At 47.1% G+C, this 19602-nt stretch overlaps 1 protein-coding gene across 1 annotated transcript in view; it reads right to left on the minus strand.

The window, feature by feature from the left end:
* CREB5 (cAMP responsive element binding protein 5) overlaps positions 1 to 19602 on the minus strand; it is a 384506-nt gene that overhangs the window by 279785 nt on the left and 85119 nt on the right. The window contains exon 4 of the mRNA XM_045828303.1: positions 16776 to 16897. Coding sequence (XP_045684259.1) covers positions 16776 to 16897 — 122 coding nt within the window. The remainder of the gene's footprint in view (positions 1 to 16775; positions 16898 to 19602) is intronic.

The raw sequence follows: 19602 nt of genomic DNA on the forward strand, positions 1-19602 counted from the left end.
GATGAGTGTGTTCTAAAAATGTTAAGGTTTACTTTTGAACTTGTACCATGGGAACGTCTACTATGTGGCTCTAAAGAAGTCATCCTTTAAACACTTTTTCTGACCTGGAAGTGGGCCTAGCCAACATCTGTGAAACCTTCCTGAAAATAAACAGTGGGCATCCTGCATTACCTGGGTTGTGAAAGGAAACGTTGGGGGAGCCCGGAGACTTTTGATTTATACGAGAATCACCTGTAACAACAAAAGACCACCTCCTGCGGAGCGTGGATCATGGACACTACACCCGCCTCAGCTTTGACTGCAGCCCCGGGGAGGTGTCCGTCTCCCGGCCCATTGCAGGGATGAGAGGGGCTTCTGGGTCACAGCCACCACCCACATGCCTGGGATCGTGATGGGCAGAGCCTCTTATTTTCCCATCCCAGGTTTGGCGCTGCAGTCTCACCCTCGAGGATATGTATAGTGAAGAAGAAGAGAACAAGAATTATTGAGCTCCACTGCATACACGTTACTGTGCGTTACATAGGAGGCTTTATTTGTCATCACCACCACCCTGCGAGGTAAGTAATCACTATCACCATCGTACAGATGAGAAACACGAGGCTCATAATATTAGGTTACTTAATCAAGGCCTACCGCTGACATCTACTACTCTCATTACACACACACACACACACACACACACACACACACACAGAGTACTGGATCAGGGGTTATGGAATCCTCAGCGTAGCCATGTTATACTGTAAGGCACAAAACATTTGTCACACTTTATTTCTAAGTGCTGGTATTTTGAGTGATATCCTATTGACTGACTCTATGATATCCCAATGACTAGCATATAAAAGTTTGTTGAATGAATAGATGAATTGCTAATTCAAAGCTTTCCTGCTTTCAAATCAAGATTCTCTACATAGTGTAGCTATTCACTACATTATTAGGTATTTCACATCTTCAGTCATCCTAGGTCTTTTGTGAATGAACAAACCTCTTGAAAAGTGAACGAATACTGAAACACTCGAACAGACGTCCCTCTTCAGAGGCAGAAGGCGCTCTAGTTCTCCTTGCCTCGGATAAACCTGCTGATAATGTCATCTTGCTACATAAGGATATGTATTCACCTATTCATGTGCATTCATTCATCCATTCCAACAATTCTTCAGAGAGCTCCTTCCACTTGCAAGCTAATGGTGCTGGGAGTGATGGGAGGGGGTGGGCACAGCCCTGCAACAACATGGCTCCCAGCCCCAGGGATTGTGGGGGAGGAATGGTACAATACCGGAACACACGGTCAACAGTGAGAAGGGCCATAAAGTTTTTGAAAGCACTGGAGTAATTCAGGGAAGTCCAAGGTTGGGTCAGGTGAGTGGACATTAGAGAAGGCTTCAGTGGAGGTGGCTTTTGACATCAGCTTTCGTGAATGAGTTAGATTTGGTCAAACATGAGAGAAGGGAGAAAGCTTCCACATGAAGACAACTGTATAGGCAAGCACAGTGAGGTGGGGAAGCACTGATAAGTTTGGAGAAGGGAGACAGTTCATTTCCCTGAAGCAGAAAAGACAAAGGAGAGAAAACAACAGAAAGAGAAAACTGGTAAATTAACTGGGTGTCAGATCATGAAGATGATGCAAGGAAACAGAGCAGCCACGGCATTCACTGTTTCCATGGCGCCTTGATCCCAGAGAAGCTCAGGATCTACCGAGGAAACCAAACTTCCCCCCACACCCCACGACTAGCTGCTCCCCCATGAAAATGTAGCCTTGGCACCTGGCCCACCTCGCAGAGCACCTGGGACACCTGGGACATACAAGTTTGTTTGGTTGAACTGAGAGGACATAATAGAAACTTCTGGTGGTGGAGGTTGGAGGGAAGGTACACAGCAAAGCTTTCCTTTAAAATCCAACACACTTAACTATCTAACACTGACCACGGCATATACACCAGCAGTCACTCTTTATGCTGATGCCCAGACTCCTATGACACCTAGCAAGAGTGGTGTAGCAGATCTCTGAACCCAAAGGCAATGGCCCGCGAGTTCAGGGCTGCATTCTCCTAAAGGTGCTCTTCTCAGAGGCAGTCATTCCAGCAGATGTTAGTCTATTAGAACCTAACATGAGCTCCAAACATAACTCCACTCCACAAATGTTCACTTCACTCCAGGGAAGCAGTGGACACTAGCACCAGATACAAAAGCACACGTCCCATAGCGAGAGGATGGGGCTCCCTAAATGCTAGAGATGAGAGGATCGTCTCATGCCTAGTTTGGAACTGGAATTATGCCTTCTGGTGAGTAGACAAGTCATGGTGAACTGCATGCCTTTGGTGACATTGAAGAATGCCTCACGGTGAGCCAGTTGCATTTTTTCCCTGAGGTTGCAGGGCCAGCCGTGCTGTCGGCCACCACAGCTACAGAACCCGGGAGAAACCCGGAGCTGAGACTGGGGGCCTGCAGAAGCCCAGAGAAAAATTTTCAAAGACCAGAACAGAGTGGGTACAGTCAAAGTCTTTTCACGTCCTTGTGGAGGTCAAGCTCAGCTTGATGTTTTATAAAGCTTCCACTGAACATTTTTTAAAAATTAATTAGCAGCCTTGGCTGGTGTGGCTCAGTGGATTGAGCATTGGCCTGTGAACCAAAGGGTCGCTGGTTTGATTCCCAGTCAGGGCACACGCCTGGGTTGCAGGCCAGGTCCCCGGTAGGGAGCACGGGAGAGGCAACCACACATTGATGTTTCTCTCCCTCTCTTTCTCCTTCCCTTCCCCTCTCTTTAAAAATAAATGAGAAATAAAATCTTTTAAAAGTTAACTCGCATGTATTGCACACACATGTACCATGAGGATCTAAGGACAGGAAGACAACCCAGGGCAGTGGGAAGCACGTGGACTTTCCGGCAGACCGTCCTGTGCGCCAACCCCGGACCTGTCACTTCCTGGCTTCGTGGCTTCCCGCAAATTATCTAAACTCTTAAGCTTTACCTTCTTACTATGAAAAATGAGAGTAACACGTCTATCTCATAGAGTTGTCACTGGTGATCAGGGAATTACATAAACCAAAGTTCTAGCACCGTGCCCAGCAAATAGTAGGAACTCCATGAATGGTAGTAAATTTTATTATTAGTCACTTATAATCTCAATTCTAATAACTCAGTGTCCTATTTTCCCACCATGTCTACATTTGTGTAAAATGAGCTTTTTCCTTATCTCTAAGCATTGTGTTCAGAGAATCGTGGAAGCGGAGTTGGAAGGAAACTTAGCAGTCACATAATCCAACCTGGATGTAATCGTAAAAGATAAATTCATATCCTCTCCTAAAACATCTTCCTGGCGCACAAGCTCTCTCTGCACAGAAATCTCCCCTCCCCACCCCACCCCCATTATTTATGAGGCCAGAAACCATGGACTCGGAGAAGAAAGTAGACATTTGAAAGCTGCACCAAGTCAAACCACTCATGCTCACAGGGCATGGCTCTGTTGGAGGGCTATTTACTATTGGAGGCAGAGCCAGTGAGTCTTAAAGGGATACTCGAAATTCACAAATGTATGGCTTCTCGGTGGAAGGCAAAAGAAACCCGGTCATTTAGGAAAAGCCATTGCTGTTTTAAAATCTACTTGACACAGCAATGGACGCCGTAGACGGGTTTATAAATAAACAATAAATCATGCAATTATTACTGTTTGAATTTTGGCAAGATAATAAAAAGAGCAGGGGTATAATCAGGAAATAATAGAAAAGATCTGCAAGGCACCCCTGCAATTAGTGATAAAACAGAACTTGGCTCCGAGCTGGAGTCCCAATATGGCTCTCATTAAAGAGCCTTGGGACCTGTTCCTGGGCAGCCCTCTGCTAGCTGAGGAGAAGTGAGGTAACCCAAATGTCAGTCCATGCACACGCGCGCGCGCACACACACACACACACACACACACACACGCCTCTATTCAGATAATCTTTTACTATAGTATTATAACCACCTGGGCTGAAATGACTACCTTATGCCCAGTGAAGGCCAGTCCGTGGTCTTCCGAAACTCTAATTGAGATGTTTCCGTTTCTCAGCTTTCTGACTCTTTCCTTTGTCATACCATAAACACACACACACACACACGCACACGCACACGCACACGTAGGCACCGCGCAACGGGCGCCTTCACTCCTTTTGCCTTCCCTCTTTCCTTTCGCGTTCTTTTATTAATGGTACCTCTTAAAGAGATAAATGCTCCCACACAAGTGATACCACTTAAACAGATAAATAGTCCACGCTGGAGAGACACAGAGAGCGGACGAGAAAACCCTGTCTTATTAGACTGGAAACAGACACACTGTATTAATGCAAAAAATCAGCATATGGTTCTAATAGGCTTTCCTAAAATGATTTATCAGCTGTGATTAAGCCCTCAACCAGCATGTCTATCTTCATAAATAAAGCAAAAGTGCACCTTGCTCTCAAATGTATCTGCAGTATCTTATTACCCAGCCCTGGCCCATGCACTCCATTTATAACACGGCTCTGGGGAGCCAGGAATTCGTGTGCAGTCACAAAGCGTGTGGCTGCCAAGATTTAGGACTCTTATCTCAGAGAGAGTCTTACGAAAAATCCATTATAAGGGGAGGTTTATCCGCCTTCTCCGTGCCACGGAGCTCGGCATCGCTGACATACGAACAGGTAATTAAAAGGATATGCTCGAGTTTACAATGAGCCCAGTGACACAGAATCACCAAGCAGCTGCTGGGAAAGGCATCTGGCACGAGGAACGGGTTACCTCTGCCAGGGGGTAGAAGAGGAGGACCACTCTAAACATCAGGCTGGGTCTCTTTCTTCTTTGCTAGGGAGAGGAGGGGTGACTGCAGAAATTAGTCATCTTTGCCTGTGCTTCCTTCTCCAGCCAGCTAATATGTCAGATGGCCTCAGTGGCCAACTTGAAAGAAAAGGGGCTTCACAAACACCCTGGGCAGCAAATGAGGAAGTAAGTGCCATGACTCGAAACGACGGAGGAGGAAGTCGGCAAAAATGTTTGAGTGCAAGGAGTCGCACGCGGGTGCTTGAAAGCTGCGCCTAGTTTTCAGACTCACGGGGCACGGCTCTGCCGGAGTGGAATTTACTGTCTGATAAAAAGCCAGGAAGTCCGGGAGGATGAGCTGAATAAATCCCACAAAGCATCCAAGCAATGCATTTGGTGGCTAACTTCCTCTCAAGCCATTCCTAAGATACACACAACGCTCCATTCATACTCTTCCTTCTCACAGCAGCCCACGGGCAGAGATCAGAGACACCCCTGTGCCCGGTTCTACAGGGCTTCCTCGGGCTCTTCCTACATGTCCACGTCAGTTTGGCCGAAGCACGAGGGCGGGCTCTCGATGCTCTTGGATGACAACAAACTATGTTACACGATTTAGGCAGGTTTGCTGGGGCACGGTGAGGTTTTGTCAAAAGGCGGTAGACTTTAGGAGGGGCAAAACGTAAAATCTGCTCAGAGAAGGCAGTGCTTGGACGATGCCATCAGGATCGTTAACAGATTTTTTCTCCTGTAAAATACACCAGTCCCTTGGATCAGGAGTAGCTCTGGGAGCTGTCGTCTGTGACTGCGGCAGGCAATTAGAAGAACGGCACTAATGAGGTCAATGCGGCTCCTCTCTCCCGCGGTCGCACGCTGCACCCCGGCCCTGGCCAGCTGTCTGGCAATATGTGCCTCTGGTCACAAGGGGGGCCGTGGGAGGGCGTGTTTGTTTGTGCTTGGGATCGTGCAAATCTATCACCACTAATGGTAAGTCAACTCTGAGTTCACACTCAGAGGGTGAGCCAATCGGCTGTGCGGCCTTCACGATCAGAGAGCAGCGAACACCTGGCAAAGCTGTTGAGCTGGACCTTGGGAGCCATCCTAGGGAGTGGTCAGAGCGACAAGGAACTGTTCACATGACCCAGATTGCCCCCTTCGCCTACAACAGGTGCTCATGTATGTGTGCCTTTTTATGACACAAATAAAGGCAATAGTCTAGCAGAGATCTGGGACGAGGTGCTGTCCCCCTCCTCCTGCTGTGCAGGGACCAGGCGCCCTTTTCAGGCAGCTGGGTCCCCACCGTGTTACTGTCTCTGCAAGTGTGGACTTTGGGGTTCTGCTCCCAGGGCCCGCTTTGGGACACTTCTTTCAGTCGCCATCAGAAAGAACATCCGAGGTGAGACCCTGAAGTGCTGTGTGAATCTAACACCACCTACTTCGGACTCAGCTTCACTTTCTATTCTCCAGATCTCCATAAATGTGAACTCTGTATGTTTATAACTCCACAGCTGACGAAAGGCCCAGCTTCCTGGTGAGAAGATGGAGTCAGGCGTGACCTTCAGAGAGTGGTGGAAAGGAGTCCGGACTTCCCGCCGCTGTCCCGCATTCAGATGACACTCCCCATGCTTTCTTCCCAGCCCACCTCTGGGGTGTTGCAAACAGCAGCAGAAGTGCTGGGCGGCCATTTCAGGTGGGCCGGCAGCACGGAGATATCACGGTGCCTGTGACACTTTGGCACGCTCCGCCGCAGAAAGGCCTGCCAGCATTCTGGGTTGTCTTGTTCCCTCCCAGCCACTTGGGAACCAACCAACCACCGGGGCCGGAAGGGCGGGGCTCACACGTGCTTCCAGATTCTAGAGCCCCACAGATGTCAGGCTCACCCTGGAAAGGATGGCACTGCCTGGACCAACCGTGCCAACAAGGCCAGCGATCGCTTCATGTTCATGAATCCTCTGGGAACGTCCCTAAGCTGTATGCATAACAAATCAGTCCGGGGGAAGCCAGGAAGGGGACGCCTTCTTTGAGAGCGGCTGTTACTCAAAATGCCCAGCACTGCATCATCTGTAGTCAATCAACCCGACACCCACCCAAAACATGACTGCGTTGCTTCTTTGGGGACATGACTACTTGCAGAGCCTGCATAAGCCCCCACCCAAACATAAAGCCACAGAAAAAGGCCGCGCCCGGCACCAACGTAGGCAGGATCCGGTCGGTGCCGTGATCAACTTTCAAAGTTTTCATGTAACAGATGGTGTGCTGTGCACGTAGCTCAGATCCCAGGGATGTTTGTGGCTGCAGCCACACCAAATCCAAAACACAGGGCTCGCCGCACTCCATAGAGAAGACTGGGGAAGCCCCCGCAGTGCCAGACAACGACTGGAAAGCCGGCAGGTGGGACTAGCCTGCCTTCTGGGTCCAAAACTGTCCAACAAGACACCTCACATTCGCCTTTAGGTCACATGTCAAAATATCATCTGCAAACACAAGCAGCCTGAGTTTACCAACCCGTGGGAGTTTATTAGAACATAGGTGCTCACAGGCGATGCTGAGAGTAAAGTCCTTCCGGCATTCCATTTTGCTCTGGAGACAAATGCGAGAACCGGCCTTGGCACACAGGGGTGCCAGAAGTTCAAACAGGTTAAAAGGAGTCTTTTATGTTTCGAAGAGCAAAGAGCAAAGGGAAGCCTGGCAACGTTCTGGGAAAGACCACAGGCAATAAATAGCCCATCACACCCGGGATGCAAGGACCATCCCAGCCAGAAAATAAGGAGTACGCAGGTGACAGTGTGAGTGGCTGACCTCACCTCCATTCCCGCCAGCCGGTGAGCCCCTCTGACTCACCGCAATGGCTAGTTCCAAAAGTGTGGGGCCGTGGTCCCAGTAATTCAGACAGGAACCCCCACCATTTCACACACTTTCCTAGGCCTTTGGGCTCCGGGGGTGGTTGAGTAGAGAGCACAAGGAAAATGTCCCTTCGGGTTCCGAGGTGAAAATCAGTCATTGCCCCACAAGTTTGGGTTGACAGCCAGCACGCTGGAAATCTGGACGGAAGGAATGCCCGGAATCCCCGCGCCTGGCCCCAGCCTTATCAATATGGAAATAACTTAACAACACACAAATGCTCAAGCAGGACTCCCAGAGCAAATCACTCCCATACCTGCTCTTAACCACACTTAACGTTCACCTGGACTTATGAGACGACGGAGGCAGGGATTCTTGCAACCATTATATTATTTTCCTTTCCCCTTTTCTCAATGTCAATGTTTGCTCACGTCTCCGTGAGGGGCCCGGGCTTCCCCCATCCTCAGCGGCAGATGCTCACTGCCTCGTCTAGCATTCGCTCCAATTTTCCAAACGGGAGGGCAGTTTTATGCCTAGAACGGAAGCTTCATCTTTTAGTCATTTTGTTTTACCCTGGCCCAGAAAATGGATGTGTTTTCCTGCCTGCCTTTGGGAACACTAACGCAGGGCCTCACAGAGGACAGCACGGCTTCCCCTGCAGACACGGGCGCCTCCCATGCCCAGGTACGCGCCTGCCACTCTGCGCCTGTCTGACACGTTGGAAACCCGGAATCACTCACAGCTGGACATTGATTCCTCAGAAGGAGCCTGTCCATTCACTGTTGTCCCTCCACTTGGGTTAATACCTTGAAATCCTGGCCTGGCTTGCCTGCCTCGAGACAGGTAACAAGTGACTTTAATGAGCTGTGAACCCAACCCAAGCTGGAGCAGAGAAATCACTCTGATGAGAAGGTCTCCTGCTGGGAAGAGAGCTGCCCTTTCCTCCGCCCTTAAAGCCCAGCTTCATAATTGTTTTAGCGAGGATCCTCCTGCCAAATAACCCAACTGGGCTAACTGTCAACTCCAGGAAGGCTGCCTGGTGGGAAGGCAGGACAAACGAGCGGTCCTCACGGCCCGAGTCTGGGTTGATTGTAGTTGCTGGGGAATATCAGGGCACCACCATGTTTTTTATTATTTTTGGTTTCTTTCCTTTGTCATTTTTGCGCCCCTCCCCCATCCCTGCTTTGGTTCTTTAAAAGCATTCCCTGTATAAAATGTTGCAGGACCAAGGCTACGTTTCACATCTTCCAATGCACTTTCTCCCACACCTGTGGCACCCGCACCAGCCCCTCGACCTTTTAACAACGGCAATATTTGAAGGTACATTTAACCACAAGTGACAGGCGAACAGCTCCAAGAAGAATTTCTTTTTTACTGTCTAATATTTCAGTTTACTTTCATTAAAAAACGTGTTTAATTTTACAATGATATTTCATGCTAATTATTTCTTTAAAGTTAGGCTAGAGGCCAAAAAACTTTCCTGGAATTTGCAGCAATAACTCGGTAGGAGGTGATGATGGTCTAGACTTGAGGTGATGGAAATGGAAAATACAGAAAAGATAGGACTCTTTCCCAGCCAAGTTGCCTGGACCTAGTGAGTGGGGCAAAGCGGGGAAGGGAGGCCAGGCTGACCCCATGGTGGGTGGTGGCTATGCCTCCGAGGGAACCAGGGATGTCAGACTTGGCACCGAGTTTGCACCGAGAAGCCGTTCTGGGCCAGCTCCACTAGAGAGAGCAGTGTTCTACGCAAATGGGAACGTCTGTAATAGCTGCAGGTTAGAAAAGAACCTTCAAGCCCAACATAGGTAACAGCCAGCTGTAGAGCTGAAGGACCTGTCAGGGTGGGGCTGACAGCTACACTCTGAGAAGGTATGGGTTTTCTGGAGAGAAGGTGTAAACAGAAACCACCGGTGCGTGGAAACGACCAAAAGACGAGGAGGCAGAGACGGAATGGAGAGGCAGAGAAAAGGCCAGAACAGGTCGCTCCTGCCGCGGGATCTCCTTAGCGAGTGCCTATCTGCTCTCTTTTCTGTTTCTCTTGACAGTTTAGTCCTCTGTATTTAAAACGGGGAACACGGTACCGGCACAATCACCTACAAAATCAAGTGATCATTACTAACACGTTCAAAACGTCATATGCAGACCTGAGCGCGCTTCATGAGAACGTGAGTACATTGATCATTACCATACCCAGTCACAAGTGAACAGGAAGTACTGGTGCGAGAAACATTATTTCAGGCCTGGCCAGAGTGGCTCAGTTGGAGCATTGTCCCGTAATCCTGTAAACTGAAAGGTTGCAGGTTCGATTCCTGGTCAGGGCACATGTTTAGGATGAGGGTACCGTCCTAGGTCGGGGCAGGTGTGGGAGGCAACACATCAATGTTTCTCTTTCACATCAATATTTCCCTTTTTCTCTCTCCCTCCTTTCTCCTCTCTCTAAAATCAATAAGTATGTCCTTGAGTGAGGAAGGAAGGAAGGAAGGGAGGAAGGGAGGAAGGGAGGGAGGGAGGGAGGGAGGAAGGAAGGGAGGGAGGGAGGGGAAGGGGTAATTTTATTCTACCTGATTTCCAACACAAATACAGAGGTTCCCCAAATCAATGCCCAGTTTCCTACAGCAATCTTCGTGTTATATTGTAAAAAGGAAAAATTGTCCCAATCCCTTATAATTCATAGCTCCAAGTGGAAACATCAGCACCTCTTATGAGAACACCCATCACAGCCGGGAATGAATGCAAATCCTTTCTAAGTCAAACGTCAGCCTCTGAGAGCCTTGTGATCAGTTCTTAAAAAGACCTCAGGCAGAGAGACCTCCGTCTTGCCAGAATAAATGCCATGTGATAGCAAATATAAATAAAACCTAGGACAAAAAGCTTAATTGCTTAACACGGAACTCAGAGAACAATACAACCTGCCACTCGGGCCGAGAGACGTTCACCCGCAGTCACTGACGCCGCCACCGCTGCTGAAGGCGCAGCCGGGAGCTGCCGAATGACTTCGCGTCAGAAATTAAAACCTCGGCCTCAAGAGGTAAGATATGGTTTCTTTAGCGTGAAAATTAGCTCACGAGGACTCATTCATTAAGGTCCAAATTATCCAAATGTACAAATTCTCCCAGGCAGGAGATGAACAGGTCCCCAGTACCCGCCGCAGTCAGTACTCCTCCAAGCTGCTCCCTCGTGCTCCGTGCCAAGCATACTCGATGGAAGGGCTCACTCTCTGCGAGGCAATAGTTGGTGAGTTCTTTGCTTTGAGGAGACCCTGACTTTCCACCCGAAACAAAACGACCTAGGAGTTTATTTTATTTCCCACTCCACTTTAGAATTGAAGCAGAGCGGCAGATCACGTCGATTCGCTGACGTGTATGGACATGGACGCCAGCTCTTCCTAATCTCCGTTAAGACTGCAGTCACCAATCCCAAATCCCAGGGACCTAAAACACACGAAATAGCTTCCAGTTCACTCGCTGGTTTAGTCGCTGCCTGAGTGGGATGCAAATGCAAAGAGCCAGTCAACTTCTCTTCCAGCATCAAATTCCACCCCGGTTGAGGGCGTAGTGTAAACCTATAAGGAGAAAAGCTGTTGCGTACTAAAATGGGAAGGAAAAAAGAATCCTTATAGGAGTTAGGATTTCCACACGTTGGTGTGGGGGAAGAAGTAGGTTGTCTCTTATAATATTGCCGATGGGTGTTTTCTTTCCAATCATGCTGATAAAAAACACAACAAAACAAAACAACCCAAAAAGATCAAAAACAGTCTCATCTACTAGGATTTGAGCATACATGGCGATATTCTCAATATCTGGATAAAACCCAGTGTAGGTTTCAGAACATTCTTTTTCTCCAGACTTCTTGGGGACGGGGGGATCATTTTACAGATATCATAGAAAACATAACATAACCGGAAACGTGCAGCTGTTACAGTTTGCTCAATTCCCTGTCTTTTCTTTTCCATCCAGCGCCACTCACACCTTCCCCAGAGAGCAGCTGGGCCAGCCAGTGGCTGATAGAGCAAGACTGTGTACAAAAGCAAAGCAAAGCAAAGCAAAGCACCTCCCTTTCTGCACGCTCTCCCCCCCAGTAACTGGCGGTGTCGGGTAACACGATTTCCAGGTACAGAGTTTAATCAGATTGAGCAGCCCACTTCTCTGAGCTAAGGCTGACCTGGCCGTGCCCTGTTCCGTGACTCCTGTTGAGCTGGGATCTGAGATCTTAAGATTGTAGCTTGTCCCTCGTTCCCATGTGTTAAATAGTCAACGCCCTCTGGGAATAGACTGCACTTTTCATCATTTGGGTAGGAATTCTAGAGCATGGAAATGTCCTAATTTGCTATTGCTGCGTCAGCATAATGAGTCAGATTTAGGTCCTAGGGGAGCATAACAACACTTAGCACTTGTAACAGCACTTTTCATCGTCAGGGTCCTTAACCACGTTAGGCTGGAATGTTCTATTTCTCTCAGCAAGACAAAGGAGTTAATATCTAGTCCTTTCAACTCCCCTTCCTTTCTTACGCGCGCACACGCACGCTTGCACACAACTGCTATCAGATGGTGTAGCTCTCTGCGGCTTCCTAGATGTGCATTATTCAATCTTTAAAAAAAAAATCAAATGTAAAGGATCAGCTCATCCCCCTCTTTCTTTCATTTTCTTTTTTAAAACTCTTCTTTGTTTCCTCTGGCACGGAACACGAAATCAGCATGCCGGCTGCCAGCCATGGGACTCCCGTCGGCATCACTGCGAGGGTTCCCAGGCTTGACTTGATTCTTCATGCCTCATGGTCTTCCGCGTCACCGCTGGCCACTGAGGACAGGTGACGACTCCGTCCTGGAAGGTTCAAAGGGCTGTGCCAAGTCCTATGCCCAAACCTTTTCTCTACTGCATCTGCAGTCACTCCTGGCCCAGGTAATTTCTTCCAGTCTCGTGTGTATTTAAACACCATCGATCTGCCTGTGACTCCCAATTTACATCTCCAGACAGGTCGGCTGCTTCCTGAATTATAGAACCCAGATACCCATCTGCCGATCCAGTATCTCCTTCCAACGAGTCTGAAAACAGTCCTCTCCATTTGCCCCTCCTACCTGCTCTTCCCACAGGCGATTCCCTTCTTCTAGTTGCTTCAGCCAAAAACCTGGCTTGTCCTTGATCCCATTCTTTCTACGACTCCCCAGATCCAGCCCATCAGCCAATCCCAGCATCTCCCTCTTCAGAATAGAGCCAGAATCTAGCCATGCCTCCACCTCCATCTTGACCAAGGCACCGCCATCCTGCATCTGGACCCTTTCAGTACCATCCTAGCTAATCTTTCTCTGCTGACGCCCTCCGACAGTTCCCTTTGGACTCAGAAGCCAAGGTGATATTCTATTACATGAGTCAGATCCTATCACTCCTGTGCTCCAATCTGTTCGGTAGTTCCCTATCTCACTCCAAGGAGAAGCCAAAGCCTCCGGGCCTTCCTGGATCTGCCCTCGCACACCCACTCTGTGGCATTATCACACATTCTCCTCCGGCCAAACGCCTCTTTGCAATTCCTCCAACCCACTGAGCATCCTCTAGCCTCGGGGCTTTGCACTTATTGCTCTCTCCACCTGGAACACTCACTCTTCTCCCCAGCACTCACCTGGTCCAGGCCTTCTCCTCCGCTTGCCCTTGCCAGCCACGCCCTCCCTGACTGCCCCGCCCCGCCATGCCCCTTCCCTGTCATATTTTTCTCCAAAGCTGTTATCATCTTCTGAAATTTTACATATTTTATTGTCTTTACTCGTTTCTTGTTTGTCTTGCCCACTAGAAATAAATTACATGAAAGCAAGCTTGTTTTGTTTTCCTTTTCTTACCAGCTTTAGCCAGTAGTCTATTCGCCAATGCCTTGGACAGTGGCTGGTAAGTGGTGGGCACTCAAACACATTTCTTGAATGAAAACAGTGAACGAAATTTCTCATCTGTTTTAGGACACAGAATAGCCTGACTTCTAAGCCATAGGCAAGCTTCAATTTGTCATGCCTGCTAGTAATGGATGCTTTTCCAAGGGGGAAAATGATCTCTTATTAAAGAGTTTTGAGTCCCTGAGCTCACACGGACATGGAAAATTGAGGCAATTGTGGAATGTGGTGCCTGCTATTTCGGATGTGGATATAGGCATTGAGGCTTTTTCCAGAGGTCACGGCCTGCCTCTAGCCTGGCCTCACTCTGCCCACATATTGGATACTTTTGGAAAAGGGCATCTGAATGGGAGATAGTCTGTAGATCATAATTTTCCCCAATGAACAGCCACATGGGCTAAGCAAGGGTCAATTTTCTATTTACTCTTTAATAGGATTTTCTAGACCAAACTAAAGCTAGAAACTTAAAGGTGCAGGGAACGACCAGTCCAGTCTTTCCAATATTTTTGTACAAAGTACTTTGAAAGTTCTAGAAAGGATTTTTTCAAACAAGTTCCCCAGATATATTCATCCATCTTTCACTTTACCAAAGCTTGCTGAGGAAAATAATGCAAGTCTTTTATTAAAAGACAAGAAGAAAAAGCAATCAGAAGAGAGGGACACAGAAATAACAAGAAATAATTTTCTGAAGGTGGAGCAGAAGGAATAAAGGAGAAGATAGCACTCGGTAATAATAAGGGGTGCATTAACTAAGGAGCTTTATTCCTTTTTTTAAAGCAGGGGACAAATACATGAAGTGGGGCCCGGGGTTGGTGGTGTGCCAGGGTGTTGGTAGCTGGAGAAATGTGGTCAGAGGGATGGGTAAAACTATATTAACAGATAGGAGAGCACATTCTCCTCATTTGCCCACGCGGTGGCTTCCTAAGAAATGCTAGAGCGGAAGCCCCCAGCACAGCCCGTTTGGCTGAGTCATCACACGGCAGGCCTTCGGAAGGTGCCCTCTTGTGCAGCCACGGGCACCGCAGCCTGAATCTGGCCCCTCGGGCTTTAACGGGGCAGGGGAAGAGGATGCCTCCACCGCCTTAAAGCTGTCCGCCTTCCCGGGCGTGTGCAGGTGACGTTGGCGTGTGGGGCAGTGGTCTGCTGAGAGGTTTGCCCAGAACCACAAGGAAAGCTGGCCACAGGAGCCCCACTGCCACACACCCATCGAGAAATCACCACCTGGCTAAGGGCAACATTGAAAAGAGAGAAAATACTGTTTTTCTACAATGACAGTGGTCCTGGTTTTCAACTTTGCTTGCCTAATTATCTTCATGTTTAAAGTTTAATCATTTATACTCTTTATCAACTCACGAGGAATCAAAAGCGACTCACAAAAAAAATGTATAGCGTGACCATGTTTCTTAAATTAATAATCAGGACCAGAGGAAATGTAAACTAGAACTGAAAGTCTAGTCTGGGGGGAAGTGAAATACTCTCATAACAGTGTTCCAAAAAGTTATCAAAGTTAAGTAGTAAACTCAGCTTCACGTTAACCGAGCAGTCAAAGCAAAAAGAGAAACAGAACCAGTTACACGACTCTCAGGTCCACAAGGAGAAAATATTTCACAAACTCCACGTGACTTTGTCTAGGAGACTGTGAGTGCCATGTAATGGGGACCGTCTAAGTCACGCCTCTCCCAAGGGCTTCCTAAAGCTGTCCGTGGCAAATGTCTTAAAGAAAACCAAAGGTGTATACTTCCGTTAAAGCCACTCTATCAGAAATAAAGACAATACAAGCCAAGTACGCACCTTTCACATAGTTCCATTTAATCTAAGAAGCCAACCTCGACTGTCTTGAGGAATGATTGAACTTGTTCCCTTAGTCTATTTGCATATGCCCCACCTACCAGGAGAGCTACATTTATTTTTCAACCAGAACACATGTACTAAACGTTTTAGTTTGGGGCTCTGCTTCTCGCTTGCTATTTTCATGGGTTTTATTCTTTAAGAAATCTATTTCTATTGCAATGAAATACAGAATGTCTACCTTTTATTTTACTGAGTTAATTTTTTGAATGCACATAACAGTGTGTGGCAAATATGAGCTAAATAAGCATTTGCTTAAAAATAAGAAAAAAGACCCTTCCTACCATTGAGGTGGCGGGGATAGGGGTATCCTTGATACTTGATAGTGTAAGTGGCAAATTAATTATAAGCAAATAAAATGAGTCGGTTGAGATTTTATGTCCCTCTGGCTATTACCTTCACCTATTTTCATAATTTTTCTAAAGCAGTACACGCTGAATACAAGCTCTTGACCATTTGGATGTGAGAACATGACATGAGAAACCCGGTGGAGGGATTATTAGAATTTCACATACAGGGGGATTCAAAGGTTTGGAAACACTTACAGAAATATCAGAACCTTTTAAAATTTCTTCCCCGGATGGAGCAGCTGGAATTTCAGAATCCATTACGATCTAGCTGGTCCTTCCTGTCAACTAACGTTCACATTTTAAGACTCTGTTCATGGAACGTATCTAATTTGTTCTTTAGTACATTTTGAGCATGCAATAATGCTCTGTGAAAACAATGAAAAAATACTAAAAAGCTTCATTATCACACTTACTTATGACCTCATTTCCTTTCCTTAATCTTATAAAGTGATTTGGAAATGCCAGCACAACATTACAACAAAACCGAATATATTCTGGAGGGATTCATAAAGTGGATTTTCTATGCTTGTGAGAACCAACAAATCACACTTGCGGCGAACCTGTTTGTCTCGACAGAAACAGATGGTGAATAGCACGACTGGGAAGCATCCGAACCTGGCGGTGATCTTCTGGGCGGGCTACGGAAGTCAGACGGTTTCAGCCCGGGCCGCAAGCCGGAGAAGCTGCCCCTGCTCTAATGTTTCCCCTGTTGTCTCTGTGACTCTAGACCCCACACTCACCGCCATGTGAGGCTCACTACTGAACATTCAGCAAAGCCACACAACTCGTTCTGAACAGAAAAAGTCTGTGAGTTTATCTGACTCGAGTTCAAAAAAGAGGAAGTGCTTTTCTGATTTCAGATACCAGTTTTTCCCATGATTTTTCTGACTTTGGAGTCTATCACAACCAGGGATTCATATTTTTTAAAAAAAACACATTAGACAGACACTTGCAAATGGATACAATACTGTTTCGGGCCCAGGCCACATCAGCAATCAGCCTGCAGGGCCACCCACTTCCCAGGCAGAAGTTTGTCCCAGGGGCTCCGGGGGGCTCCGGGGGGCTCCAGGGGGCGCCTGTCCGCCCGAGCGCACCTACCCGCTTGCTGCTCTCCTCCTCCTGCGCCTTCCGGAACTCGTGCTCCAGGGAGCAGTCCAGCTCATTGAAGAGCCCCACTTCCTCGCAGTTCTTTAGGAATCTCGTCGGGGTCGGCGTCTGATCTGAAAACAGAGGCCGAGCGATCATTCATGGGATCTTTTCCTCAAAAGCCGGTGGGAAACATGTGCCAAGTTCACAATGCACCCCCCCCTTGCCTTAATTCAGATGCCCACCAGCCAACCATAAGCTCCCAGCCCTTTAAATAAAACCAGAATAGGAAAGAAAATAAAACCACAAATCCCAAAGGAGGAACACGGTGTGCAGTCGGCTGCACTAGGTAGAGGGGGTTCCAAACCTCCCTCCGGACAAGAGATCCCAACCTTGACTTCCAGGGCCCGTAACACTGTGAGTAACACTGTAATTTGTGGCATGACTTCTTTCTAACTGGAAAAAAAAATGATTTAGCTAAAATTGGCCAAAAAAATCTGCTGAGTTCATGTTAAGCCTGATTTGAGGGTGGCTGGAAGGAAAAAAGATTTAGTAACTTTTTCTACCAAACAAAAAGAAATACACAAGCATGTAAATTCCTTTTCCTTAACAGAGAAGGGAAATTTACCAACTTTATCTCGCATTTTGAGAGTCACAGAGGATGATGAAAAGTTCCACATCAAATATTACATTCAACCCCCAAGTGCTAAAATATAACTATTAATTTTAGTTTTCTGTGCTATAGCTAAACGAATGTTCTGAGAATAAATACTCTTTAAAAGAAATAGAATTTCATTCATAGGCTTCCTACTTAGAAAACTGGAGGATGTAAAGCCACTACTTGTGGCTTAATATTTATGCCATTTACAAAATATTTCCACACATGTTCTTCAGAATCTAGATCTCAAAAGACCCTAAAAGGCAAATAGGGTAGGATTACACCTTTGTAATCATTAAGGACAGTCATCTTCCTTTCCTAAGGAAGATGTACTTGAGTTGACATGAATAAAACTGTGTTAACTGCCCCTAGCTCAGAAACAGAAAATGAGACAGGAGCCTGGAGGGAAGGCTGGCCATGCCAATTCTTTTGCAGATGAAGAAAACTGAAGTCCTGCGTGAGTAAGAGTCTCGTCCAAGGTCTCTCGGGTCGATGTGACTCGGCAGGAGTACAACCGAGGCCTGGGCGCTGTTCCCACGGTGCACACACGCTCTATCCCCACCTGAGCCAACGGCAGACCCTGCTGCAGGGATCCGGGCGCTCGTCCCGCCTGACCCACACCCAGTCTCCGGACCCGTCTCCGAGACACCACCGCCAGCCAACGGAAGAGAGCCCTCAAGTCGGAACAAATTTGCCATTCCTGCACTCCTCTTATAAATTCCTATATGACAAGAGACTCGCATTGCAGTCACTTTTCTAAGTCATGCAGAAAGCAGTTAATCCCAGTAAATTATCCATTGAGATTCAAAGAAATAGCTTAATATCCGTGAAGCTGAAAATAGCTCGATAGTCCCGTTTAATCAGACCTGCCGAGGCAGCGTCTGACTCCCTGCGGGCAGCGGCCTTTCCTACCCGTTAAGCAACCGAACGGTTGACTTAGATTCCAAGGCGGCGAAATCCCCATCTGCATTCTTCCCCAGGCTCAGCCTAATCTCCAAGATACTGGGCTGACTTTGCGGCACGCAGAGAGCCCACCGCAGGTGATATCCATTGGGCACCACCAGTAAAAATATGCAAAGGATTTCATTGAAAATCGGTTTCCTCAGCACATTAATTTATTAAGCTGCACACATATACGCTATGTATCCAATATATACATATGACAGTTATGTGTTGCGTGCTTATAAAAGATAAATTTAGCCCTGGCTGGGGTAGCTCAGTGGATTGAGTGCGGGCTGCAAACCAAAGTATCGCAGGTTCGATTCCCAGTCAGGCCACATGCCTGGGTTGCAGGCCATGACCCCCAGCAACTGCACAATGATGTTTCTCTCTCTCTCTCTCTATCTCCCTCCCTTCCCTCTCTAAAAATAAATAAATAAAATCTTTTAAAAAAAGATAAATTTAGTATTTATGAAACATTTTGAAGCTTACAAACATTTCACCCACCTTGTCTAGAATCTAGATCTCACGGGATTCTATGAGTAAGCAGGGTGCATAGCATATTATTTTAGAAGTGAAGAAATAAGTTAAGTGACTGGCACAAGGTCACACAATGTGTAACCACCTTGCCAGAAGAAGTCCTCTCTTCCCTGCAGACATAATCCCTTCTTGACCTGAATTCTGGGCCAGGATTCACCCAGCCTCTCCTCCCAGCCTGAAGGGTTCTCCTGCGTCTGTAAAAGATGCTGGCAACCCAGAAATCTAGATTTGAAGTCACATGACTTGGGGGAAATTATCTACATTTCCTAAACCTCATCCTTCTCATCTTTCAGATAAAGTTCTAAAGTTACATTATTCTGTGAATTCTAAAATCTCCACCATAATAGGTTCACTTCAAAAGTGATTTAGGGTAGTAAACACACAATACCATATACAGATGATGTATTATAGAATTGTATGCCTGTAACCTCTATAACTGTGTTAACCAATGTCATCCCAATGAATTCAAAAAATAAAAAAAATTATTCTTTTAATTAAAAAAAAGTGACTGCCATTAGGTCAAAGAAATATGTGACCACTTAAAGCACAGCTAAATGGGACTATCAGTAACAGCTGCTGGACACTAGAAATTGGGCCAGAGAAAGGGTTAGATGTACAGATAAAGAACCTTTCTCAACAGAAGGCGTAACCAGACAAGCCCTGAAAGTGGAAATAAAAGCATGTGTGCCTGCACGTGTGTGT

The sequence above is a fragment of the Phyllostomus hastatus genome, unplaced genomic scaffold, assembly GCF_019186645.2.
Source record: "Phyllostomus hastatus isolate PE091 unplaced genomic scaffold, TTU_PhHast_1.1 phas_scaffold_78, whole genome shotgun sequence".
Classification (NCBI taxonomy): domain Eukaryota; kingdom Metazoa; phylum Chordata; class Mammalia; order Chiroptera; family Phyllostomidae; genus Phyllostomus; species Phyllostomus hastatus.